We start from the raw sequence: 26686 nt of genomic DNA, 5'->3' as shown, positions 1-26686 counted from the left end.
TGGAGTGCTGGCAATCCCAGATTTTTGGTGTCATTTGGATGCTGATTTTGGGGGATTTTGAGGTCAATTTTGGTGGTTTTTTGTGGTCATTTTGGGGTAGATTTTGGGGTTGATTTTGGTGCTGGTTTCAGGATTTTTGGTGCCGATTTTGGTTCCAATTTTGGCGTTTTTGAGGTGATTTTGGTTCCAATTTGGGTATTTTTGGGGTGGATTTAGGTTCCAATTTCAGGATTTTTGGGATGGTTTTGGGTGCATTTTGGGGTCGATTTTGGTTCCAATTTAGGGCTTTTTGGTGTTGATTTTGTTTCTGATTTTGGGGTTTTTTGGGGTCAATTTTAATGCCAATTTTGGGATTTTTCGGGATGATTTTAGGGGTGGATTTTGGTTCCAATTTTGGGATTTTTGGGGTGTTTTGGGTGCATTTTGGGGTCAATTTTGATGCCAATTTCCGGGATTTTGTTGCCAATTTTGGTGCTGATTTGGGGGGTTTTCTGAAGTGTTTTGGGATCATTTTGGGGTTAATTTTGGTGCTGATTTGGGGTTTCTGGGGTCAGTTTCGATGCCCACTTTGTTTCCAGTTTCGGGGTTTTTTGGGGTGATTTTGTTGCTGATTTCGGTTCCAATTTTGGGGATTTTGTTGCTGATTTTAGTGCCAATTTTGGGATTTTTTTTTCAGGGTGATTTTGGTTCTAATTTAGGCGGGTTTGGGGTGGATTTTGCTTTCAATTTCAGAGGTTTTCTCCATCAATTTCAAGGCCAATTTTGGGATTTTTTTCAGGGTGATTTTGGGGTGGATTTTGGTTCTAATTTGGGTATTTTTGGGGTGGATTTTGGTTTCAATTTCAGAGGTTTTTTCCGTCGATTTCAATGCCAATTTTGGGATTTTTTCAGGGTGTTTTGTGGGTTTTTGGTGCTGATTTTGTTGCCGATTTTGGGGTTTTTGGGGTCATTTTGGGGTTGATTTTGATTCCAATCTCAATGATTTTGGGGTGATTTTGCTGCCAATTTCAGGGTTTTTAAGGCCATTATTGGTTTTTTTGTGTCACTTTTAATGCAGATTTCGGGATTTTTTCAGGGTCATTGTGGAGTTTTTGGGGTAATTTTGGGGTCACTTTGGGATAATTTTGGAGTCATATTTTGGGTAATTTTTGGGATAATTTTGGGGATTTCTGGGGTTACTGTGAGGTTTTGCCAATCCCAGGTTTTTGGGGTCATTTTGGGGCCACTTTGGGGTCACTGTGTTTTGGGGTCATTTGGGGTAATTATGGGGTCATTTGGGGGGTTTTGGGGTAATTTTGGTGTCATTGTGGAGTTCTGAAAATCCCAGCTTTTGAGGTCATTTTGGGATTTTTTGGGTGGATTTTGGTTCCAATTTTGGGATTTTCGGGGTGATTTTGCAGTGGATTTTGGTATCAGTTTCAGTGGTTTTGGGGTGATTTTGTTGCCAATCTTAATGCAAATTTTGGGATTTTTTCAGGGTGATTTCGGGGTGGATTTTGGTTCTGATTCCGGTGATTTTGGGGTGAATTTGGGTGTTTTTGGTGTCTCAGTTTCCAGGCTCCCCTGCAGTGGCTGCTTTGGCATCGCCCCGTGCCACCGCTGATCCAGGATGGACCACAGTGAGTGTTTGGCGATTTTGGGGCAATTTCCTGCGATTTTGGAATTTTCGGGGGGTTGGGCTCACTTCTTGGGGTTTGGGGATTTTTTTGGGTCATTTTGGGTATATTTGGTGTCACTTTGGTGTTTTTGGTGTCATTTTTGGGGGAATTTTGGGGGAATTCTTTTGCATAATTTTTGGGGGTTTATGGGGTTCTTTTTGGGGTTTTTTGTGTCATTTTGGGGACATTTTTGGGTTTTTTTGGGGACATTTTTGGGGTGTTTTGAGGTCATTCTCGGGAGTAATTTTGGGGGGGCTTATATTGTTTTGGGGCTATTTTTTTTGTTTTTAAGGACTTTTTTGGGGGGTTTTCTGTGTTGTTTAGGGGTCATTTTGGGAGCGTTTACAGGTTATTTTGGAGGTTTTTGGGGACATTTTGGGGTTTTCTGTCGTTTTGGGATGATTGTGTGGGGGTTGGGGTCCTCAGGTGTGTCCCAGGTGAGTTCCACCTGTCTGTCTGTCTGTCTGTCTGTCTGCCTCACCTGTCTCTCACCTGTCCAGGTGTCACTCAGGTGTCCCAGGTGTGTCACTCATCTGTCTCACCTGTCCCAGGTGTCACTCAGGTGTGTCGCTCAGGTGTGTCTCTGTCTTGGTTTGAAACACAGGTGTCTGCTAAGAGAGGTCGAACCCTCCCTTAGGACAGAGAATGTGATTTCCCCTCCCTGTGAATTATTTTAATTTTGTAAATCAAGGGCTTTCGGGCAAAGGTATGGGAAAAAAGGAGTATCAGTTCTTTACTAGTATCTATAAACAAACAATAACAATAATAGCAACCACAACTAGAACCAGAAACCAATAGCAGGTAACTTGGGAGCTGCCAAGCCTTCTCCCGTGTGGTGCAATCACGGTTGCAAGCAGCAGGGGCGCTGTTGAGCTCCCGGCCGGGCAGGGCAGGTGCGATGACTCCCGAGCGGCTGCAGGTGGCGCTGTGGCGCAGGGTCAGGTCAGCCTGCCGCAGCTGGTGATGGCGGACAGGCTGAAGAGCAGGCAGGCAGCTCGGAGCGACGAGCAGGGCGGCAGGGGCAAGGGGGCTGCCTCTCCCCGGCTAGCCAGCGAGGTAGCAAGGACTGCGCAGTCACGGCAGATGCCGCGGTCTCGTGCGGCAAAGCGGGGCTCCCGGCAGCTGCTGCGAGAAAACGGAGCTGGGGAAAGCGTGCGCTCGCAGTGAGAAAGAGGTTAAATCAAAGCTCACTTAGCTAAGAGGAGAAAGAAGCAGAGCACAGTTGGATCTCTTGAGGTCCCAGCCAGAAGCAAAGAGCAGCCTCTACTCCGGTGTCCGGACAACGAGAGAGCCAGTCCCAAAAACGCCGGCTGCCTCCTTTTCCTGCCCCACCTAGCACACCCTTTTGTCTCTTACAAAAGAGTTGATCGTTCTAATCACCCAGCTATTTGTTGCTTAGCAACAGGGATGGAGAAAAAATTCCAATGCTCCCAACCTCCGACAGTCTCTCACCTGTTCCTGGTGTCACTCAGGTGTCACTCAGGTGTGTCTCTCACCTGCCCAGGTGTCACTCAGGTGTCCCAGGTGTGTCACTCACCTGTCTCACCTGTCCCAGGTGTCACTCAGGTGTGTCTGTCACCTGTCCCAGGTGTTACTCAGGTGTCCCAGGTGTCACTCAGGTGTCACTCAAGTGTGTCTCTCACCTGTCCCAGGTGTCACTCAGGTGTCCCAGGTGTGTCGCTCACCTGTCTCACCTGTCCCAGGTGTCATTCAAGTGTGTCACTCACCTGTCCCATGTGTGTCACTCACCTGTCCCACGTGTGTCACTCACCTGTCCCGGGTGTCAGGTGTCACTCAGGTGTCATTCAGGTGTGTCTCACCTGTCCCAGGTGTCACTCAGGTGTCACTCAAGTGTGTCACTCACCTGTCCCAAGTGTGTGTCTCACCTGTCTGTCTCACCCGCCCAGGTGTGTTCCTCACCTCTCTGTCACCTGTCTCTGACCTGTCCCAGGTATCATTCAGGTGTGTCTCTCACCTGTCCCAGGTGTTTCGCTCACCTGTGTCTCACCTTCTCAGGTGTCCCTGAGGTGTCACTCAGGTGTCTCAGGTGTTTCTGTCACCTGTCTCATCTGTCACTCACCTGTCACTCTCATTCTGTCTCACCTGTCCCATGTGTGTCTCTTACCACTCTCACCTGTCGCAGGTGTCACTGAGGTGTCTCACTTGTCTTTCACTTGTCCAGGTGTGTCCGAGGTGTCTCTCAGCTGTCACTCAGGTCTCTCTCACCTGTCCCAGTTGTGTCTCACCTGTGTCTCAGCTACCCAGATGTTTCACTCACCTATCACTTGCTTGACTCACCTGGCTCTCAGGTGTGCTCTGGTCGCTCTCTCCATGGCTGTCTCACCTGTCACTCAGGTCTCTCAGGTGTATCTCTCACCTGTCCCAGGTGCGGACTGGTCACTCTCGCCATGGCTGTGTCACTCAGCTGTCACTCAGGTGTGTCTCACTTGTCACTCACCTGTCTCTCAGGTGCGGTCTGGTCGCTCTCGCCATGGCTTCCTCCATGCTGTTTCCCCGCGGAGCCCAACTGGCTCTGGAGGTTCTGCTGGACACTGCCAGGGCCAGGGGGTTCAGCAACCATGGCGAGATGTTCTCAGGTGAGTCTGGGGTCTCACCTGGAGGATTTAGGGTAAATTTTTGGGATTTGGGGTGAATTTGGGGTATTTGGCTCTGGAGGTTCTGCTGGACACTGCCAGGGCCAGGGGGTTCGGCAGCCACGGTGAGATGTTCTCAGCTGAGGATTTTCAGGAATTTTGGGGTAAATTTTGGGCACTTGGGGTGGAATTTGGGGGATGTTGGGTGGACTTGGGGTGAATTAGGGGATATTTAGCTCTGGGGGTTCTGCTGGACACTGCAAGAGCAAAGTGATTCACCAACCACAGCAAGATGTTCTCAGGTGAGGAATTTGGGAAGAATTTGGGGATTTTGGGAAAATTTGGGTCAATTTGGGTTGGAATTTGGGGGATTTGGGGTGAATTTCACTGATTTGGGGTGGATTTGGGGGTGAATTTGGCTCTGGGGGTTCTGCTGGACACTGCGAGAGCAAAGGGATTGACCAACCATGGCGAGATGTTCTCAGGTGAGGAATTTGGGGATTTTGGGTAAATTTGGGTGAATTTGGGGGATTTGGGATGGGATTGGGGGGATTTGGGTGCAATTTCACAGATTTAGGGTGGATTTGGGTCTGGGGTCTCACCTGGGAGGGTTTGGGGTGGAATTTGGGTTTTTTGGGGTCAGTTTTGCAATTCTTGGGGTAATTTTTGAGGGTTTTGGGAACAGTTTCTTGATTTGGGGGGGTCATTATAGGGCTTTTGGGGCCATTTTAGGATTATTACAGTCACTTGGGGACCATTTTTTTTCATTTTTAGGTCACTTTAGGGAGTTTTGGGGTCATTTTGGGGATTTTGGAGGTCATTTTGGTGACCATTTTTGGCATTTTTAGGGTAATTTTTTGGGGTTTTTGGGATTTTGGAGTTTCTGAGGTCATTTTTGGGGTAATTTTTGTGGGATTTTTGGGGTAATTTTTTTGGTTTTTGGGGTTTCTGGTGTCATTTTCTTTGTATTTTTTGGGTTTAGGGTTTCTGGGGTTTCTGAGTTCACTTTTCGGTTAATTTTTGGGGTTTTGTGGGTAATTTTTTGGGTTTTGGGTCAATTTTTGGGGGGTTTTTGGGGTTTCTGAATTAATTTTGGGGTAATTTGACGGCTTTTGTGTGCATTTTTGGAGGTTTTGGTTCCATTTTTGGGGTTTTTGGGATTTCTGAGTTCATTTTTGGGGTTTCTGAGTTCACTTTTGGAGTCATTTTTGGGGTTTTTTGGGTAAATTTTTGGGTTTCTGGTGTCATTTTTGGGTTTTTTTTTGCTTTTTGGGTTTCTGGGGTTTCTGAGTTCACTTTTGAGGTCATTTTTGGGGTTTTTGGGGTTTCTGGTGTCATTTTCTTTGGGGTTTTTTAGGCTTTTGGGGTTTCTGAGTTCATATTTGGGGTCAATTTTGGGTTAATTTTTGTTGGTTTTGGGGGTTTTGAGGTTTTTTGTGGTTTTGGGGTCGATTTTGGGGTAATTTTGTGGGTTTTTGGTTCCCAGCCACAGCCATGGCCTCTCTGGCGCAGGAGTTGATTTCTTGCAGAGCTGAAATTCTGCAGGGAGGATTGGAGGGAAAAAACAGAGAGAAAATCCTAAAACATCTCATGGCCGGAAATCCTGTGCTCGTCCCGTATCCTTTTAGGGGAATTTATGGGATTTATGGGATTTGGTGGAATTTGGGAATTTTTATTATGGAATTTTTAGGATTTTATGAAATTTTATGGGATTTTATGTGGTTTAGTGGGATTTAGTGGCAATTTAGGGGATTTTGCAGGGATTTTTGTGGGGTTTTGTGGTGTTTTATGGGGTTTTATAGGATTTTGTGGGGTTTTGTAGGGATTTTTGGGATTTTATAAGATTTCATGGAAGCTTATAGCATTTTATAAGATTTTCTGGGATTTCCTGGATTTTTCAGGATTTTATGCAAGCTTTGTAGGATTTTATGGGATTTGGGTTGGAATTTTGGAGTTTGGGGAGCTGATTTAGCATAAGGGAGCTTTTTGGGGTCAAAGTATTTTTAGATTTCTATTTTTGGGATTTCTATCCATTTTGGGGGTTTCTTTCTCCATTTTTTGGCTCAAACTCCACTTTTTTGTGGTTTTCTGTCCATTTTTGGGCTCAAACTATCAATTTTCGTGATTTTCCTCTATTTAGGGTCAGGGAGTTTGACCCCAAAAACTCTCTATTTTTGGATTTCTATTTTTGGGGTTTCTCTCCATTTTTGGTCAGAAACTCTCCAATCTTTTGGGGTTTCTTTCCCCATTTTTGGGGTTTCTTTCTCCATTTTTGGGCTCAAACTCTCCACTCTATGGTGCTTTTCCATCCATTTTTGGGCTCAAACTATCCATTTCCATGGCTTTTCTCTGTTTTTGTGTCTTCATGTCTTTTGTGCCTCATCTCCTTTTTTCTTGGCCATCAGTTCCTTGCAGCCACAGTAAGAGAGGAGCTAAATCTTCATTCATCATGCCAACCTCTTACTATTATTCTTCTCTTTACTATTATTATTATTATTCCCGTTATTATTATTAAGTCTCCTAATTATTTTTATTATTATTGTTATTATTATTAGTCTCCTAATGACTTCCGGGCATCCCAAAGGGTGGCTATCTCTTTGTACAGCTGTACTTTTATGGACGGATTTGGGCATTTGTAATTATCCAATTACAAATTGGATATTTATGAATAATAAGTAAAATTACAATTACAATTGCACCCAGCTATTCCCAGGGCTGATCTTTGATCTTCTTCGGGGTTACTGTTAGACCTTTTGATGGCAGCAGGGAGGTGATGTGTCGCTGTTGAGCTCACAGCAGAGTGAATCAGCACAAGGAGAGAACGGTGAGAGAACGCTGAGTGAATTATTTAATTAATAATAGATTTTATACACACGTGAGAAGGCTGTTGGGGTTGGCTGACAATCATCCACCCCCAGGATTGATTGGCCCAGGCGTTTGGCTGCCTGTTTCCAAAGCCAGTCTGAATAACATGGAATTTGTATCTGTGTTTAGTAAACTTTAGTAGAAGGAGGGAAGAATTCCCGTGGGAAAGAAGCTGTGCTGTCGCAGTAATGTGCTGGAGCTGCTCTGCAGGAATTCCTGTTTGTCGGGCAAAAAGGATGTTGTCCATATAACGATAGATCAGGGTATCTCAAAACTGTGACCACACTGGCTGCAGCACCCGGTGTCTTGGTTTGAAAGACAGGTGCTGCTAGGAGAGTTGGAACCTCCCTTAGGACAGAGAATGTGATCTCCCTTCCCTCTGAATTATTTTAACTTTGGAATCAAGGGCTTTCAGGCAAAGGTATGGGAAAAGGAATAACAGTTCTTTACTAGTATCTATAAACAAGCAATAACAAGAATAACAAAACAAACAAAACCAGAAACCAGCAGCAGATGTCCTTTGAGCTGCCGAGCACTTTCCCGTGTGGTGCAATGCCAGTCACAGCCAGCAGGGGCGCTGTCGAGCTCCAGGCCGGGCAGGGCAGGTGCAATGACGGCCGGGAGGCTGCAGGTGGCGCTGTGGCGCGGAGTGACTCCGCAGCTCCAATAGCGATGCAGTAGGTCTGTGTTTGTCCCAGCTGGGGAGCATGGCGTGTCTGCATGAGAGACAGGAGCCTGAGGAGTTTCTGCAGTTTGCAGGTCTCTGGCGACAGATTAGGGTAGCTAGCACCCCAAGGCTCGGTCCCGTCCGCAAGGTTCTTTGATATTCGGCCAGTTAGTCTAATATGATGTAAAATACCATTTATTAGACACAGAAAATAACAAACATACAAACATACAACAGATTGACATACATACACACACAATGAATGCATAATTGCAAAAATGTTATCGTGAAAATGCAGTTATGGGGTAAATGCTTGCTTGAACTACAAAAATAGTTAGAAATGCAAGTTTCAGCTGAAATGCAAGTTAAGAAAGGTACCTATAAGTTAGCCAGAATAATAGAATTTAGGAAAGCAATGAACTTACCAAAATCCAATTTTGGTGCTGGGATACATTAGAATCCTCCCTCAACCTTGCAAGAAGTTACCACAGAGCTGCATCCAGACTCTGGGGAGAGGCTTTCCTCACACTCAGTGTCCATGTAGAAACGCTTCTACCTTTTCTGAGATTTCATGTGTGTTTTACAGGATAAGAAAAGTGTGGCTTTGTGGTCACTAAAACTTTTTCACATTCTCTCTTCATTCCACCTTAGACTTTTGGGCGCCATCAGATAACCCTGGTTAGGTTGTCAACCTAATCTGAGCCATCCATCTCCTGTGACTGACTAGGGAGAGAGAGAAGGGGGGAAATGTCTTGCCACAGGCGGCTACCCATCAGTGGCCTTTAGGACAAATCTGCAGGTTTGGTGCTGATAACTGTCCTGATTTGTGAGAGGATATCCCAACCTATTAGTCCTTCCAGCCAGTTCGGCAGGGACATCACCTATGGGTGTACTGTGACACACTGTCCTTCCTGAAATCAGAGTTGGATGGGGAATCTACTCAATAGAGGAGCTTTCCCTAGGACTTGGAAATCGGAATTGGATAGGGAATCTACTCAATAGGGGAGCTTTAGTGACTCTGACCCCTAGGACTTTGAAATCAGAATTGGATGGGGAATCTACTCAATAGAGGAGTACTGCTTAGTCTCCCGAAAAGCTGCCGGCCGCCAAAAGCAGCAACAAAAAGGCCACTGGTTACGCTGAACACTGCCCGGGAGTGTCGTGGCTGTGACGCACACCGCCGGGTGCTTCGCCCGGGGGAAACGGTAGCCTGTTAGGAAAGTGGTAAAGATGAAAGAGGCGTAGGCTTCTGTGTTTGGGATTCCAGTAGGTTTATTGTAGGAACGCTGTGGGGGCTTGCAGGGCGGAGAATGAAGGAAAGGACCGGGGTGCCCGGAATCCAAAGCCCAGAAGCCCCAAACTCGGGACTTGCACAACATTAAAAGGGGGAGGGAACAGGGCGTGCCCAGCCCCGGAGGGTCAATTAGGAAGGGTCTGAGGGAGAAGGGCAAGGTTACAAACCAATAACAGTATTGCAAGGGAAGGTACACAGTTTTTAACCAATGGAATGTTTCACTGGGGGAATAATCCGGAACAGAAATCATAAATTTAATAAAGGCAGGGTGTTATATAGGGCTAATCCGCTGCAGCAGAGGAGCTTTTGCACCTCCGACCCCTAGGACTTGGAAATCGGAATTGGATGGGGAATATACTCAATAGAGGAGCTTTTGTGCTTCTAAACCCTAGGACTTGAGTCGTGGCCTGTTGGAGTGGCCATTGATTAGGCCATTTAATAATGGTGACATCAGCTCCTGTGTCCAACAGGGGACAAAGTTCAATGGTCTTGGCGCCAGCAGACAACAGGATCTTCTGCGTGGGCCTTGATTGCAGCTAAACATCACCACGGGAGCTGTGGATCTGAAACCTCCGGACCCTCGAGTGACCATCCCACAGGCTGGGCGCTGCTACAGCTGGGCTGCTCGTTGGACAGCGCGACAATTTGGGCGATTTTACTTCCTGCTGGGATATGCACTGGGGGAAACAGAGTGTAGGCCATGATTTTAATATTAACCAGTGTAGTCGGGATAGGTGACTCTGGGCAAAACAATTCAGCCTAGTTTCCTGGCGGAGGATCGCCCGAGCAGGAGCTCCCAGTGCGAGAGTCCTCATTGAAAAGAGGTCCATTAGCGTTTGTGGGAATGAGGGATACTCTCAAATCAGTGAGAATTACATCTACTGTGGTTTCCACATCGAATCCCAGGCTGAACCAGGCTGTGGGTTTGTGGCGAAGTAAGAACCTGTCGGGAACTCCGGAGCCAGGGCATTGACTTGTGTCTTGGCGTGATGCCCCTCCTTCGGCTCTTCTTCCCGTTTCCCGATTTCCGGCACACTAACGTGGAGTGATTGTCGACATTACACTTATGGCACCATACAGCCCTTTGACAGCCTTTTCACGTGTGACCCGCTTCTCCACACCCATAGCAGGCGAGCCCTTCCACGCCTCTCTGTGTCCTCCTCGACCCTTTCACCGTGCCCTTGTGCAAGGCTGCCGCGATCACCTTGGTTTGCTGTTCCATGGTGCCTTGCACGGTGTTACGAGTGGAGACAGAGGGTGGATAGATTTTACCAGCTGCCTAGGCCTATGACAACTAGTGATCAAACCTATTCAGAGCGAGCAGCACCCCAAAACCCAGTCTCACTCACAAGTCCTTATATTGATGGCCGATTTAGGTCTAATATAAACTCGATTACTGTTTATTAGACACAAGAGAGAACAGAGCAAAGAACCAGACAACTTATTACTGCACAGTACATGAAAAGCTACTCATAGCTAAACAAACATATATATATATGTTGACCAAAATAGGCAGACTAAACACAATAGCGCACTTAAAAGGTACCTATTAATGTTGTTATGGCTAGCAAAGAAGAATACAATTTAGGAAACCAATGATCTTACCAAAATCCTATTTTGGTGCTGGGATGCATTAGAATCCTCCCTCAACCTTGCAAGGAGTTACCACAGAGCTGCGTCCAGACTCTGAGGAGAGGCTTTCCTCACGCTCAGTGTCCATGTAGAAAAGCTTCTACTTTTTCTGAGATTTCATGTGTGTTTTATAGGATAAGAATATGCCGAGTGGGTCACTAAAAATTTCCCACATTCTCTCTACATTCCACAGGGTTGTTGCTGTTGAGCTGCTAGCAGAGAAGTAGAAACCCAGGTTCTCAGGCAAGAAAAGAGAGCTTTATTATTTTGATTTCCATATATATAGACTTTTCACAGGTCACCCAGATTGGTCAGTCAAAAACCTCCCCCTAGGCCTAATTGGCCAGGCCTGAACTGCCCAAATCTCGAGACCTTGTTTGCAAAAACATCCAAAGTTTATCTTTGTTTATAAAACACAGCAAAATGTTCTCACAAGAAAGACCTGTGCTAGCCACACAGGGTAGTGGTTTTTTCAGACTTTCAGGCACCATCAGATAGCCCTGCTTTAGGCTGTTAACCTAATCTGAGCTATCCATCTTCTGCGAGTGAGCAGGGAGAGAGAGAAGGGGGGAAAATGTTCTGCCACACACGGCACCCTGGATGGCAGAGGTGATTATCGTGACATGACAGTGCTGTTCAGCACCCTGGATGGCAGAGGTGATTATTGTGACATGACAGTGCTGTTCAGCACCCTGGATGGCAGAGGCGATTATCGTGACATGACAGTGCTGTTCAGCACCCTGGATGGCAGAGGCGATTATCGTGACATGACAGTGCTGTTCAGCACCCTGGATGGCAGAGGCGATCATCGCAACAACAGAGTGCTGTTCCGCTTGCATGGCTTGTACCAACAGCTCATCCACAGGGCAGCCTTGAGGGGCATTAACCAATACAGCCTTTGTCTTTGCATTAGCATTTTCAAAGGCTAATGTTCAAAACAGATCACCTTGCATTTCCGACGGCATTTCAGCATGTTGCTTCACAGCTTGGCTCAGCCTGTTGATAAATGCATTGTACAGTTCAGTAACCCCTTGTTTAATGGCAGCAAAAGCTGGAGCACGTTGTCCATCTGCATTTCATATATTGCCTGATGCGCCAACGTTTGGGTGAGTTGATGGAGGATGGTGGGGAAAGTCAATTGAACATCTGTGGTGGCAAATTGCCCTTCTCCCCAAATCATATTGATGGTGACGCCGTAAAGAGGGTCTGTGTTCGGATCTCGGGGGTTGTTGGCCTCTTTGGTTGCCAATTTCTTACACAACATTTCCCATATAAGGTATTGCACGGGGGTCAGCAAGAGACCGGCAAAGTTTCAGCAATCTGTTGCGCTCGTAGTGGAGGTGGTGAAGACATATTTAATCATGCTCTGGGCTGCCTCGGATTTTGATCCAAAAATGGAGACTATGTGTTTCACCTGGTTGAGGAGCTTCCAGTCATGAGCCTTCCAGGAGGCTTGATCACCAACCACCTCCACAGGGAGAGCCAGCATGTTTGCACTTTGCCAATTCTCCTTCAGTAATCACACCAGGGATTACTCCTGACCATCGCTGGGCTATGGGGTTTTCCTGGCTCAGCTCAGCGGGTCTGATCGGTGCTGGGGGCGCGCTAGCACAAGGGCATTGTCGTTCTGGTAGGCTTTGGAGGCTGTGAAGTTGACGGACAGGAGCAGCAGGTATTGACTCTGGGCGCTGGCTGCTCCACCAGGATCCTGAGGCTCGAGGCTCAGCAGCAACACTGCACGACTTTCTGTGCTCCACTGTGAGGTCTTCAAGCTTACTTATCATGTTTTAGAGCATTTGTTCTACTGAGTCACTGCCTTTCCTCCGGTCACCCGTGGTTGATCTACCAGCTGACTCACTCGAGTTGGATCCCGAGGGCGCAGACGACCTCTTGGGTCGACAGCTCGCTCCACCTTCAGTACTCTGCTCCTTGGGCGTGACTTCTCCTGCACTGGGTGATGGTGGCACTTCCGTACTGGTGGCAATGGCAGAGGTGGCTGCAGGGCTGTCACTTCTGCTTTTTGTGGTGGCAGTGGCAGAGGCGGCTGCAGGGCTGTCACTTCCTCCTCTTGTCCTCAATATCTCAGTTACTGAGGACACTGGCGGACAGTCATCCCTTTCACTGGCAGCAGCCGGCCGACCCCGAAAATCCTGGTTTTGCTGTTTCTGTTGCTGTCCCCAAAAATCGAGGTGATTTTGCTTGGTTTTGCTGTTTCGGTCGCCGTCCCCAGAAAACAAGGCAATTTTCCTTGGTTTTGCTGTTTCAGTCGCCATACCCTCGCACCCTGGGCGTAGCACATCGATTGCCGCTGCAGCCACCTTTCTTTCTGCTCTCATCTCACTCAAGGCATTAATAACTGCTCGCCATGTCATTCCCAATCTTTTCGCTACTTTTGCTTCATCCCCTCCATCAATGGTAATTTCCCATGGCAAAGTTCCAACTTCTCTCCATTCCCTGGGCTAAACACCAGCGAAGTGTCCAGGCAGCGCCCCTTTTTCCAAGCCCACTTAACGAGACTTTCTGTCTCTTTTGCTGACCTCGCTGCCTCTCTCAGAAAGGATCCCTGCAAGCAGCTGAACCGCGGCGTCTGTTTCCATCGCGGCTCTCACCTTGCAGTGATACAAACAAATTCACAAGGTGACATTTTTGGGAACATAATATTGAACATTTATTAGGAGAACAAAGACTTACGGCTGGGCAGGAGTGGCAGGTTCGCCTTATTCTCAGTCGCGTGCCCTATTCATTTTAATGTGCGGTGAAGTACTTTCTGTAACTGTTACATGTTCATTAAGTAAAAAACCACTATTTACATTTCAGTCATTTCTTTTTCTTTGATCTTTGCCCCTTTCTGCCAGGCCGGCTACATCTCGGTCTTCTGGTTTGTCTCAGGGCTGAAGGCTGAAGTCTTCTATAGCCCTAATTCAAGCTGTGGCTGACAACTTCCCAGGGAGGTGTGACTGTAGATCACACATGTCCTGGGTTGCATGAGGTCTGTTTCTTTTCATTCCCTCAGGGTGTCTTGATCTCTGGCTTTGTGGCTTATCAGTTTAAAAGACATCTATTTCCATGTATTTCTTGCCACATTTCTAGCATACTACAACTATTACATAGATATAATTCACTCTAACTTTGTTTCTATTTAACTACATTTTATCCTAGTGCTACTTTACACAGTACCTTATCACTTCTAAATGCTAAATTCATATCTGCAAAAGCCAACATTCGCTATCCACTCATTTACCACACAGAGGGTTGAGCGGCCGACTCAACCTTCCAGGCTCCGAGATTTTCTCGTCCCTGTCGCCTCTCCTGCTCCCGCTGTCAGACACTCTGCTGCTGTGGAGTCTCACACATCTAAGCCATCACTGCTGCCCCACCTTGGGCGCCACATGTAGAAGTTTTCATATTGTCACTGAATCTGCAGGAAAAACAAAAACCCTCCAAAACATTTTTAATGTTAGAGAGTCAAGGCGTTACTTTATTATCTGACCAGGACGTTGTTCTGGCCAGGATGTACCACAGAAATCATCTCATCCACACATAGCCCAGCTGTGCAGAGAGAATCATTCCATGATACATGGCTTTTACCTGATTTTCAGATATTTTATACAGTAAAAATACATAGGAAAGCATTGGGTCAGTGTTCATTGGTCTATAGTTGAGCAAACGCCCAGTATTCAGTTTCTCATTGGATCTGAATCTCCTCGCCTCTGATGTTAATTAGATTCTTCGTTCTTCAGTTTCCTTTCTGGGCCAGGATGTCTTCACCCCTGCTGGAGGTGGTCTTGGGTTTAGATATCCACTGATGTCCTGCTGATGCTCTGCTGATTGCCTTTATCTTTGGGTTACTTTATCTTTACCTTTACCTTTTCCTTTTACCTTTGTCTTTTACCTTTACCTTTATCTTTTACCTTTACCTTTTACCTTTACCTTTATCTTTTACCTTTACCTTTTACCTTTGCCTTTATCTTTACCTTTATCCTTTACCTTTACCCTTTACTTTTACCTTTACCTTTACCTTTACTTTTACATTTACCTTTTACCTTTATCTTTTACCTTTATCTTTTACCTTTACCTTTATCTTTACCTTTACCTTTACCTTTATCTTTTACCTTTACTTTTACCTTTACCTTTTTTCTTTTACCTTTACCTTTTACCTACCTTTTACCTTTTACTTTACCTTTACCTTTATCCTTTACTTTACCTTTATCTGTTACCTTTACCTTTACCTTTATCTTTTACCTTTACCTTTACCTTTACCTTTACCTTTACCTTTACCTTTATCTATCTTTATCTTTTACCTTTATCTTTGGGTTCCTCCCAGTCTGTTGATATGCTGAGTCCATCAGACCTCACCTGGCAGAACAATGCCCTGGAAAGTAACCTAAAATTCCCTTTTTTTGGGGGTGAAGACAAACAAAACCTTTGACTAAAGTTATACAAAATTTTTAACCTGATATATTTTCCAACAAGTCCATCAGCTCTGGGTTGTGCATTAGGTTCAGCTCCTCATGGCCATTTTCCCTGAGGAAATCCTCCATGTTTTTGGACTCAAACTCTCCATTTTTGAGGTCAAACTCTCCATTTTGGGGGTTTTCTCTTCATTTTGGGGTTTCTCCATTTTTGGGCTCAAACTCCCAATTTTTGTGGTATTGGGATTTTTCTCCTTTTCTTTTTTGGATTTCATTGTGTTTTTCCCTTAACTCCTCCCAGCTATGATGGTGACAGAAATCACAGCCCTGGGTTCCTCCAGGGACACAAAGCTCATTGGGCTCTGCTGAATGGTAAGGAAAAGTCCTGAAATCCCCCAAAATACCCTCAAAAATCCCAAAAACACCTGAACTGGAAAACCCTAAAAAGCTCCCAAAGGACAAACAAAAATCCCCATAAAAAATCAACCAAGAAAAAAATCCCCAATAAACAAACAAAATGAAACCCAAACCAAAAAAACTCTCAAAACCCCCCAAAAAATCCACCCTTAAAACCCCTGAAATGGAAAACCCAAAAAAACCCAAAAAACCAATGAAAAAACTCCCAAAAAAGCCCCCAAAATCCCCCACAAATAAACCCCAAATCCAATCCAAAACCCCCCAAAGTCTTCCCCAAAATACCCCAAAATCCTCCCTCATAAAACCCAAAATCCTCCCCAAAATACACCCCAAATTCCCCTTGAAAAACACACAAATCCTCCCAAAAATACCCCAGAAATCCTCCCTAAAAAACCCCGAAATTCTCCCCGAAATACCCCAAAAATATTCCCAAAAATCCTCTGCTCAAAACCCCCAAAACTCCCTCTTAAAAATCCCAAATTCCCCCCCCCCAAATCCCCAAATTATCTTCCAACCACTCCAATTAAAGCTATTGGGGAATTTGGGGAATTTTGGGTGTAATCTGGGGGAATTTTGGATGGATTTGGGGTGAATTTTGGGGATAAATTGGGAAGGATTTTTGGGGATTTAGGGGGAATTTGGGGATTTGGGGTGGATTTTGGGGGGATTTTTGGGGATTTGGGGTGGAATTTGGGGGATTTTGGCAGATTTGGGGTAAATTTGGGGTGGATTTTGGTGGATTTAGGATTGATTTGGGGTGGGTTTGGGGAGAATTTTGGGTAATTCAGGGGAATTTTGGGTGGATTTGTAGTGGATTTGGGGGATTTTGGGGTGGATTTGGGATGGAATTTGGGGTCAATTTTGGCAGATTTTGGGGGAAATTTCAGGGAGAAATTGGGGGAATTTCAGGGGGAATTCGGGTGGATTTGGGGAAATTCAGGGAATTTGGGGAGAAATTTGGGGTAATTTGGGGGGCAATTTGGGGCAGATTTTTGGTAATTTCAGGAGGATTTAGGGGAATTCCAGGGGTACTTCGGGGCAAATTTGCAGGAATTTTGGGGGGATTTGTGGGAGAAATTTTGGGGGGATTTGGGGGTGGGAATTTCAGGCTAAATTTGTGAGAATTTGGGGGGGATTTGGGGAGAAATTTCAGGGGAATTTTGGGGAAATTCAGGGGAATTTGGGATTGAATTTGGGGGAATTTTGGGGTTGAATATAAGGCAGATTTTTGGGCAGATATTGGGGTAATTTCAGGCAGATTTTGGGGTTTCTCCTGACGCCCTCTCCCCATTTCCAGGGCTGATTTTAGGGATTTCTCCGGACGTCTCAATTGGACCAAAATTCCAGAGGGATCCGGAAATCCCAAATCTCTTCCACGCCCCCCAGGAAAGGGGAGGAGAGATTTTTGGGGAGGGGGAGATCCTTTTTGATGAGGAAAAATCCCAATTTATGGAGGAAGAATCCCAATTTGGGGAGGAAAAATCTCGATTTGGGGAGGGAAATTCCCAATTTTGGGAGGTGGAATCTCAATTTTGGGAGGGAAATTCCCAATTCGGGGAGGAAGAATCCCAATTTGGGGAGGGGGAATCCAATTTTGGGTCTGCGGGCTTTGGATTTGGGGATTCAGGGAAATCCAGAGATTCCCGAATCAGCGCCGATGATTCACGACTCGGCTCTGGAGATTCCCGACTCTTTTCCTGCGATTCCCGAATGACCTCCGGGGATTCCCGACTCTCTTCTGGAGATTGCCGAATCTGCTCAGGGGATTCCGGGCAATCCGGAAATTCCCGAATCACCTCCAATGACTCTCGACTCTTTTCCGGCTTTTCCCGACTATCTGGCGATTGTGAAATCACCTCCAGGGACTTCCGAATCACCTCAGATGATTCCCGACCCTTTCCCAGGCAATCCGGAGATTCCCGACCCATTCCCGATGATTCCCAACCCTTTCCCGGCGATTCCCGCCGCTGTTTGGTGCTGGCTCTGCAGGGCAGGAGTCCTCGGCCGCAGCTTTGGTCTCTGCGCTCGCTGAGCCTCAGCAACGCTCAGCTGCTCCGCCTGGAGCCGCGGAGGAGAGCGGGGGGATTCGTGCTGCCCTCTGGTGGTGTAAAGGAGGGACTGCAGGGCCGTGCCGTGCTGCTCAGCCCGACCTAATTAATTAATTGCTAATTAACCCTGTGCTGCCCTCTGGTGGTGTAAAGGAGGGACTGCAGGGCCACACCATGCTGCTCGGCCCCACCTAATTAATTCATCAATACTCCCAATTAACTCTATACTGCCCCCTGGTGCTGTAAATGAGGGACTGTAATGCTGTGCACAGCTACTCAGCCACCCCTAATTAATTAATTAACCTCATGCTGCCCTCTGTTGGTGTGAAGGAGGGACTGCAGGGCTGCACCGTGCTGCTCAGCCAGACCTCATTAACCCCTCATTAATTAATAAATCCCTAATTAATTAACTGCTCCTAGTTACCCTGCCCCGAATTGACAGTCCCCTGAACTGACCCCGTGCTGCCCCCTGGTGGGGTAAAGGAGGGACTGCAGGGCCACGCTGTACTGCTCAGCTAGACCTAATTAATTAGCCCCAACCCTAATTCATAAACCCCTAATTAACTGCACACCGTGCTGCTCAGCCTGCCTGCAGACCCTGACCTAATTCAATCCGTGCCATTTTGGGGGCGATTTTGGGGTTTTTAGGGCAATTTTGGGATGTTTTGGTGGGAGACCCCTCCCTGAATAAAAACTAATCACGCCTTTTCTGGGGTCTCCAGTGTGGTTTTTGGGGTTTTGGGGGATCTAGGAGGGTCTCGGTGGGAATTCAGGGAGATTTTGGGGAGGATTCTGGGGGAATTTTGGCGACACAAGGGAAGAGGGGGAGGGAGGGAGGCGGAAAGAAAGAGAGCGAGAAAGCAAGAGAGAGAGAGAGAGAGAGAGAAAGAAAATAAAAAAAACGAAAGACAGACCAAGGCCAGGAACTGGGACAGACAACCAGAATTCCTGAAGAGCAGATGGGCTCAGGTGGACATGTTCTGCCACCACAGCTCTGAGATTGTCACCCCGTTCCCTGGCCTGGGCAGACCCAGAACACCCAAATCCTCATTAATTTCCTCCTGAACCCCAAATTCACTCCCAATTCCTCAAGTCACTCAGTAAAATGGTGCAGCTTTACATCTCTTTGTTTAATTTCCTTTATTTTACCTCAATTTTGGCTCTTCTGACAGGATGAAGAAGGAATTTAGATTGGAAAAGACCTCCAAGATTATCCAGCATTGCCTGATGACACCAGAAGAAACTATTACACAGCAGGTGAGATTTTTTAGGGTGTAAATTTAATAAATCACCTCTTCCCAATGAATTTCCGATCTCAATCTGAGTCCTGATGGATGTTCCTGCCCCGGCATTTGTCCAGGTGGCCACAGGGAATCAGGAGGACATGGAAGCCACCAGCCAGGTGGGGTCGCAGTGTCGATCACTGGGAGTGAGGGTCACCAGGGCTCTTCCCAGTGTGGCTCCTCTGATGGGGGATGAAGTTGGAGCAGCACATGAAGCTCTTCCTGCACTTGGGGCACTTGCAGGACTTCCCTTACCGGTGGCTCCGTTGGTGTTTGGTCAAGTGAGAACTGCTGGAGAAGCTCTTCCCACACTCGGGACACTCATAGGGTCTCTCCCCTGTGTGGATGCGCCGGTGCCTGATGAGGTGGGAGTTCTGTTTGAAGCCCTTCTTGCACTCAGGGCAGCGGAAGGGCCTCTCGTCTGTGTGAATCATCTGGTGCTGGAGGAGATTGCTGCTGGTTAGAAACCTCTTCCCACACTCAGGGCACTCGTAGGGTCTCTCCCCAGTGTGGATGCACTGGTGGGTGGTGAGGGTGGAGTTCTGTTTGAAGCCCTTCCTGCACTCGGGGCAGCAGAAAGGCTTCTCGTCTGTGTGAATCACCTGGTGCTGGAGGAGATTGGTGCTGCTCTGAAACCTCTTCCCACACTCAAGGCACTCATAGGGTCTCTCCCCAGTGTGGATCATCTTGTGGCGGATCAGGTTGGATCTCCAGCTGAAGCTCTTCCCACACTCCAAGCACTGGTGGAGCTTCTCCCCATCATGAAGCTGCTCAGGAACCTGCAGTTCTGAACTCTGATTAAGGCTCTGGTTGCCTTCCCGGCTCAGGGTGGCTCTTTGCTCCTCAGAGCACCCTGGGCTGGGTTTGCAGCTCCTCCTCATGCAGCATCTCTGGGCCTTTTCCTCCCTCTTCAATTCCTGGCTCATGGAGCTGCTCAAAACAGCCTCTTCCACGAGGTTCTGCTGCAAGGATTTGTCCTCCGTGATCTCCACCCTTAGCTCACTGCCTGGGGGAGGAAGGACAAGGAGAGGATTTGGGATTTGCCTCCATGCCAGAGGGAAGGGGAAGGAGATCCCCCCAGTCCATCCCCCAACAGCAGCAGGGCTGTCCTGCAGCCAGGGGTGATGCTGGGCTGGGAGATGGAGGAGAAGAGAGGGGGAAAGGGGCAGTGACTTCCTCCTCACCTGCCTGGGGGTCCTGGGGCATCTTCCTCTTCCTCGCAGCTTCCTCCTCCATCCAGCTGAGGTTTGGGAATGGGAAATCCTGGTTTGGGGAAAAACAAGGAGTGACTACCTTGGCTTTGAAGGTCACCCTGTCCAATTCATCTCTAGAAGTCACCAGGGCTCTGGGCTTCATAAAAACCTCCAGACCACCAGGATTCAGCCCCAAAAAAGACTCTCCCAGCAGTTCTCCCTCTCTGGCCTCTCCGCTCTGGGGTTCTGGGTTTCCCCCTGTCAGGGCTGCAGGGGTCCCATGTCTACTGGGGGTTCCCCTCTCCAGCATCCCCACTCTCCCCAGACTGACTGAGGTCCCAGCAATCCCAGGGGTTCCTCCTCTCCAAGTTCCCCACTTTGGGCTTCTGGGGGTCTCCTCTCTCTGGGGTCCTGCTTAGGGGAGTCAATGGGTTTGGGGGTCCCAGGGATCCCCTCTCCCCTCTTCTCTCACCATGCTGCCAGGGGTTCCCCAGCTCTGCCATTGCCCCTCTCCATTCTCCCCTCCCATGCCTCTCCCAGGACTCCCCAAAACCAGTGTCCCCCACCCCCCACTAGGTCCCACAAGGTCCCCACGTGACCCCAGGCAGAGCCCAACCCCCACCACGGTGGGGATCCACATCCCCCCACCCCCCACTGGGGCTCTGCCAGCACCGCCATGGGAACCCCCAAAAACACCTCCTGGGGACACCCCAATGTCCCCCCGAGGGGCATTTGCATCACCTGACTGGGGCTTACTGGGACCATGTGGGGAGGAAACTGGGGACACATTGGGAGAAACTGGGATCATACTGGGAGCAACTGGGACCATACTTTGGGCAACTGACTGAAACTGGGGTCATGCTGGGGGCAACTGGGAGTAACTGGGAAAGACTGGGATCATTCTGAGGGAACTAGAACCTTACTGGGGCAGCTGGGAGTGCCTGGGAATGACTAGGATCATCCTGAGGGCAACTGGGATATACTGGGAATGTCTGTAACCATACTGGGCTGACTGGAACCACACTGGGAACAGTTGGGACCATGCTGGGGACAACTGGGAGCAACTGAGAGTGTCTGGGGCCACACTGGGCAGGACTGGGACTATAGCAGGAGCCAATGGGGGCAAGTGGGATCGCACTGGGAGGAACTGGGAACAGCTGGAACTATGCTGGGGGCAACTGGGATCATACTGGGATCACAGTGGGAGCAGCTGGGCCCATGCTGGAGAGACTGGAATCATACTGGGATTGACTGGGAGTGCCTGTGGGCAACTGGAATGATGCTGAAAGCAACTGGCAGGAAGTGGGAATGACTGGCAGCATGCTGAGGGCAACTGGGATATACTGGGAGAGACAGGGAGACACAGGGATCATACTGGAAGCTACTGGGCTCATGCTGGCATTGACAGGGAGCAACTGGGATCACACTGGGGCCACTGGCATCATACTGGGAGGAACTGGAATGATACTGGGATTACAGTGGGTGTCAATGGACTCTGACTGGGGCTTACTGGGAGCTACTAGGCCCATGCTGGGAGCCAACTGGGGATACACTGGGAGCAACTGGGAATGACAGGGTGCATGCTGGTGACAACTGGGATCTACTGGCAGTGACTGGGATAATCCTGGGGGCAACTGAACCATGCTGAGGTAACTGGGAGTGCCTGGGAATGACTATGAGGATGTTCAGGGCAACTGGGATATACTGGGAGTGCCTGAGGCCGTGCAGGTGGTGACTGGGACCATACTGGGAAAGACTGGGAATGTGCTGGGGGGAACTGGGACCATACTGGGGGCAAGTGGAAGTGACTGGGGCCCTGCTGGGAGAGACTGGCATCATCCTGGACTCATACTGGGATTGTACTGGGACTGACTGTGACTATGATAGGGGCAACTGGGAGAACTGGGAACACATTGGGCAGAAGAGGGAGGAACTGGAAGCAACTGGGACTGTGCTGGGGGCAAATTGCACCATAATAGGGAATGAGTGGGAGTGACTGGGTTCATACTGGGAGCAACAGGGATCCTAGAGGGAGTGAGGGGAAGTGACCAGGGTCAGACTGGGACAGACTGGGCTCATACTGGGAGTGAGGAGGAAACTGGAACCACGCGGGGCGGGGGGGTGGGCGGGGGAGCTGGGAATGTTGGCAACTGGGCTCCTACTGGGAGTAGCCACTTGCAGGACCCGGGAGCCCTGAGCCCCTTTCCCGGCCATCCTGCCCCCAAGCCACCAGACTCCCCCACCAGGGCTCCCAGCAATCCCAGGCATTGCCCCTCGCCGATTCCCCGCTCCGGGCTGCTGGCGCTCTCCTCTCCCTGCGCTTCTGCTTAGACAAGCCGCGGCTCCCGGAGCTCCCCAAAAGCCGCTGTCCCCCCCTCCCCCGCCGGTCACCCGCTGGCCCCGGGCACAGCTTGGAGGGCCCGGGCAGAGCCCAACCCCCACCGCGGGGGGACCCGCATCCCCCTGCCCCCCATCGGGGCTCTGCCCGCACCGCCACCGGGACCCCCAAAAACACCTCCCGGGGAACCCCCCATGTCCCCCCGAGGGGCAGCTGCGGCTCGGCTTTGGAGTCCCGAAAACTCCAAACATCCCCAAAAACCCCAAACGCAGGGACCCCCCGGATATTTGGGGCGAGCTCCCCCTCCCCGCTCACCTGCGGGATGGGGGCGGCGATGCTCCAGGGGGGCTGCGAATTCAGGGAGACCCAAACCGCGTGCCTCCTGACCGATCCTCCTTTGGCCCTCCTCTTCCTCTTCCTCCCTGCTCCTCCCGCTCCTCCCGCTCTGTCTCTCCTCCTCCTTCCCCGCCCTAATCCCACCTCCTTCTCCTCCTTGCCCCAATCCCTTCTCCCGCTCCTCCTCCTCCCTGCTCCTCCTCCGCCGTTGCCGAGTCGCTCGCAGGCCGCGGGAGGAGCGGGGATGCAGCCGGGACAGCTCGGCATGGGCAGCGCGGGGCTCTCAGCTGCTGCCAGCCCAGCGCTGGGGACAGGGGGAGCCCGGCCTGGGGAAAAGGAGAGGGAAACAGGGAAAACTGGGGGCTGCAGATCCACAGTGGCCTTGCTGGGGAGCCTGGGCAGGGAGTTGCAGCCCTTGGGGCTCCTGTGGGGAGCCTGGAGATGCGGGAGGGGGGAACGCAGAGAGGGGTGGGGGATCCCAGCAGTGCAGCACTGGAGTGACTGGGCTGTGCTGGGATCACACTGGGATCATACTGGGATCGTACTGGGATCATACTGGCAATGACTGGGCTCTACTGGGATCGTACTGGGATCATACTGGGATCGTACTGGGATCATCCTGGGATCATACTGGGATTATACTGACAATGACTGGGCTGTACTGGGGCACCTGGAACCTTGCTGGGGTGTCTGGGAGTGACTGGGCATGACTAGGAGCATGCTGAGGGCAACTGGGATATACTGGGAATGTCTGTAACCATACTGGGCTGACTGGAACCACATTGGGAACAACCAGGACCGTGCTGGGCAGAACTGGGACCACACTGGGAGCAACTGGGAGCAAATGGGAGTGACTGTGTCTACACTGGGGACAGCTGGGCATGACTGGGACCATGCTGGGAGGGACTGGAACCATCTGGGGAGTGACTAGAACTACACTAGGGGCAACTGCACTTAACTGGGATCACACTGGGAAGAACAGGGATCAACTGGAACTATGCTGGAGGCAACTGGGATCCTGTTGGGATCAGAGTGGCAGCAGCTGGGTCCATGCTGGGGGAGACTGGGATCATACTGGATCATAGTGGGAGTAACTGGGACTGCACTGAGGGTGACTGGGACTGGCTGTGAGCAACTGGGATCAGGCTGGAAGCTACTGAGGGCAACTGGGTTGACTGGGAACATGCTGGGAAGAACTGGGATATACTGGGAGAGACATAGTGGGGTTAATTGGAGCAACTGGAATCACGCTGGATGATAATGGGAGCAGCTGTGGCCATGCTGGGGTCATACTGGGATCCTCCTGGAACTGACTGGAATAGTACTGGGAGTATCTGAGAATGACTGGTATCATACTGGAATCAGACTGGGAAGGACTGGAAAGGTGCTGGCTGTGACTGGAACCATACTGGAGGCGACTGGGAGCAATGGAGACCACACTGGGAGCAAATGGAATCATATTTGGAGTAAGTGGGAGTGACTGGATTCATACTGGGAGCAACTGGGCCCATACTGGGAGAGACATGGAGTCACTCTGGGTGTGACTGGAATAATACTGGGAGTATCTGGGAATGACTGGGGTCATACTGGGGGTGACTGGGTGCAACTGGGATCACTCTGGGAGCAAATGGCATCATTCTGGGAGTGACTGGGTTGATACTGGGAGCTACTGAAACCAGGCTTGAGATAACTGGGACCATACTGGGAGTGACTGGAAGCAACTGGGATCATAGTGCAAGTGGTGGGAAGTGACCAGGATCATACTGGAGGCTACTGGGATCTTGCTGACATTGAGAGAGAACAACTGGGATCATGTTTGGGGCAACTGGGACCATACTGGGAGGCACTGGGATCATACTGGAAGAGACTAGAACCATACTGGGAGTGGCTTTGGTCCTACTGGGATCATCCTGGGAGCCACTGGGATTCCAGTGGGTGTGAATGGAACCTGACTGGGGGTAACTGGGAGCTACTGGGCCCATGATGAGAGGAAACTGGGGACGCATTGGGAGCAACTGGGATCATACTGGGAGCAACTCGGACCACACTTCGGGCAACTGAAAGGAAATGGGATCATGCTGGAGGCAACTGGGAGTAACTGGGAAAGACTGGGATCATTCTGAGGGAACTAGAACCTTACTGGGGTGTCTGGGAGTGCCTGGCAATGACTAGGAGCATGCTGAGGGCAACTGGGATATATTGGGAGTGTCTGTAACCATACTGGGCTGACTGGAACCACACTGGGAATAACTGGGACCATGCTGGGAGCAACTGGGTGCAAGTGGGAGTGACTGGATCTACACTGGGGACAACTGGGCATGACTGGGACCATGCTGGGAGGGACTGGGATGATACCAGGGGACACTGGGTGTAACTGGGATCAGACTGGGAGGAACAAGGAACAACTGGAACTGTGCTGGGGGCAACTGGGATCCTGTGGGGATGAGAGTGGGAGCAGCTGGACCCATGCTGGGGGAGACTGGGATCACACTGAGGGTGACTGGGATCATACTGGGATTGACTGGAACCATAGTGCAGGTGAACAGGAGCAACTGGAACCACAGCTGGGTCAACTGGGAGCAACTGGAGCCATGCTGGGATCATAATGGGAGTAACTGGTAATGACTGGGACTATACTAGGGGCAGCTGGGAGAACTGGGAACACACTGGGCAGAAGTGGGAGGAACTGAGAGCAACTGGGATTGTACTGGGGACAAATTGCATCATAATAGGGTGTGACTGGGAATGGGTTCATACTGGGAGCAACAGGGATCCTAGAAGGAGTGAGGGGAAGTGACCAGGGTCATACTGGGAGTGCCTGGGAGTGCCTGGGCTCATCTTGGCTCCTACTGAGGTCCAGGGGGATCCCATTCCATTCCCAGAGGGTGCCAGGGGGTCCCAGTGTGGTCCCAAAGGGGATCCCGGGAATTCCCAGGGATTCCCTTTTCCCCCTGTGCTCCCTCAGGCACTGTCGTGTCTCCCAACCTGCAGCTCCAGGATCTGCCCCTTCTCACAGCCCCCAGACCCTCCCTGTTTCCTGACCCTGGCAGCCCCTGGAGCCCCATTGCTGCCTCTCCCAGTCTCCAAAGGCTCCTTTCCTCAGCCCCAGGGACTCCCTGAACCCTCCTTCCTGGAGGTGCCCTTTGTGCCACCTGTAAGCCCAGCATTGCATGGGAGCTTGGGAGGAGACACAGGTGACCAAAAGTGACCCCAGGAATATCCCAGAGCACAGGACATCAGGCTCAGTGTATAAAGTGGGGGAACAAGGAGGAAGGGGGAACATTTGAAGTGATGGTTTTTGTCTTCCCAGGGAACACTTGGGCAGGAGGGGATCCTGTTTTGCTGGTGGGCAGGGTGAGCACCAAAGACACAGACACCAACTGGAGGAACAGTGTAATTTATGGAATGCAAAAGTGCCAAGAATTACAAAAGGAGAAGCTCAGCAATGAACCCAATCATCAATACCAAAGATTGCCTATAACGATTTAGAAAGATCCATCACCAGTTACCCTCAGACTTTAGCATCACCCAGACCCACACATCAGCTGGGGAAGCTGTCACTGCCAAGGGCTGCAGAGCCACTCTGGACACTGGGAATTCCTGCAGCTGTGTCCAGCCACAGGTGAGGCTCCAACCTCGCTGGGAGAGTGCTGAACAAACAAACTGACAGCACTTCCAGTGCAGGAACATCTGGATTCATTCTCTCCTCTTGGATTCTCTGAAAGCCTGGCCAGGGCTCAAGGAGGAACCAAGGGAGTTGGCTTTGACCATACACCCCCAAACCAGGCCAGATGTTGGATTTCATGATCTTGTCTGGCTTCTAAACACAGAAAAGTCAATACCTGATCCACTAATGAGTGGATACTTCTATCACAATGCTAATGATCATGCATATTTTATTGATGAGTGGATACAAAGATAACCTTTTGTTGGAAGGTTCAAGGAGAGG

At 49.6% G+C, this 26686-nt stretch overlaps 2 protein-coding genes and 1 long non-coding RNA gene across 14 annotated transcripts in view; 2 read left to right on the top strand and 1 right to left on the bottom strand.

Moving 5' to 3' along the window:
- Positions 1-18857, top strand: part of ACTMAP (actin maturation protease) — a 21593-nt gene extending 2736 nt beyond the window's left edge. Inside the window, exons 2-7 of one of the 12 annotated variants that reach the window (XM_085043918.1) lie at positions 1551-1619; positions 4128-4255; positions 5027-5068; positions 5739-5868; positions 15424-15494; positions 18760-18857. In XM_085043918.1, coding sequence (XP_084900044.1) covers positions 1551-1619; positions 4128-4255; positions 5027-5068; positions 5739-5868; positions 15424-15494; positions 18760-18764 — 445 coding nt within the window. In that variant the 3' untranslated portion in view covers positions 18765-18857. Of the gene's footprint in view, positions 1-1477; positions 1620-4127; positions 4256-5026; positions 5069-5100; positions 5141-5738; positions 6786-6807; positions 6951-15423; positions 16176-16836; positions 17385-17443; positions 18295-18759 lie in introns of those variants that run through there. The other 11 variants (XM_085043917.1, XR_014847138.1, XR_014847139.1 and 8 more) reach the window with 11 other exon arrangements.
- Positions 11171-13526, top strand: LOC146424090 (uncharacterized). The gene is made up of 3 exons (XR_014847144.1): positions 11171-11319; positions 11512-12702; positions 12751-13526. It is a non-coding gene; the product is annotated as an uncharacterized LOC146424090 (long non-coding RNA).
- Positions 18697-22817, bottom strand: LOC146424088 (uncharacterized). Its single transcript, XM_085043915.1, has 3 exons — positions 22717-22817; positions 20055-20133; positions 18697-19876 (listed from the first exon to the last, which is right to left on the bottom strand). The coding sequence occupies exons 2-3, from the start codon at positions 20104-20106 to the stop codon at positions 19122-19124; spliced, it is 807 nt and encodes a 268-aa protein (XP_084900041.1). The 5' UTR covers positions 20107-20133; positions 22717-22817; the 3' UTR covers positions 18697-19121.
- Positions 22818-26686: the final 3869 nt, after the last annotated feature.

Source organism: Lichenostomus cassidix, unplaced genomic scaffold (assembly GCF_008360975.1).
Source record: "Lichenostomus cassidix isolate B80296 unplaced genomic scaffold, HeHo_3.0 HiC_scaffold_42, whole genome shotgun sequence".
Classification (NCBI taxonomy): domain Eukaryota; kingdom Metazoa; phylum Chordata; class Aves; order Passeriformes; family Meliphagidae; genus Lichenostomus; species Lichenostomus cassidix.
This window is presented reverse-complemented; position numbering and strand designations above follow the sequence as displayed.

Bases quoted from the DNA above. Each gene is read 5' to 3' on its own strand.
- LOC146424088 (XM_085043915.1), bottom strand. From the start codon at position 20,106: ATGGAGGAGGAAGCTGCGAGGAAGAGGAAGATGCCCCAGGACCCCCAG. The intron at 19,877-20,054 runs GTGAGGAGGAAG...TTCCTCCCCCAG, and splicing joins GCCCCAGGACCCCCAGGCAG to GCAGTGAGCTAAGGGTGGAG.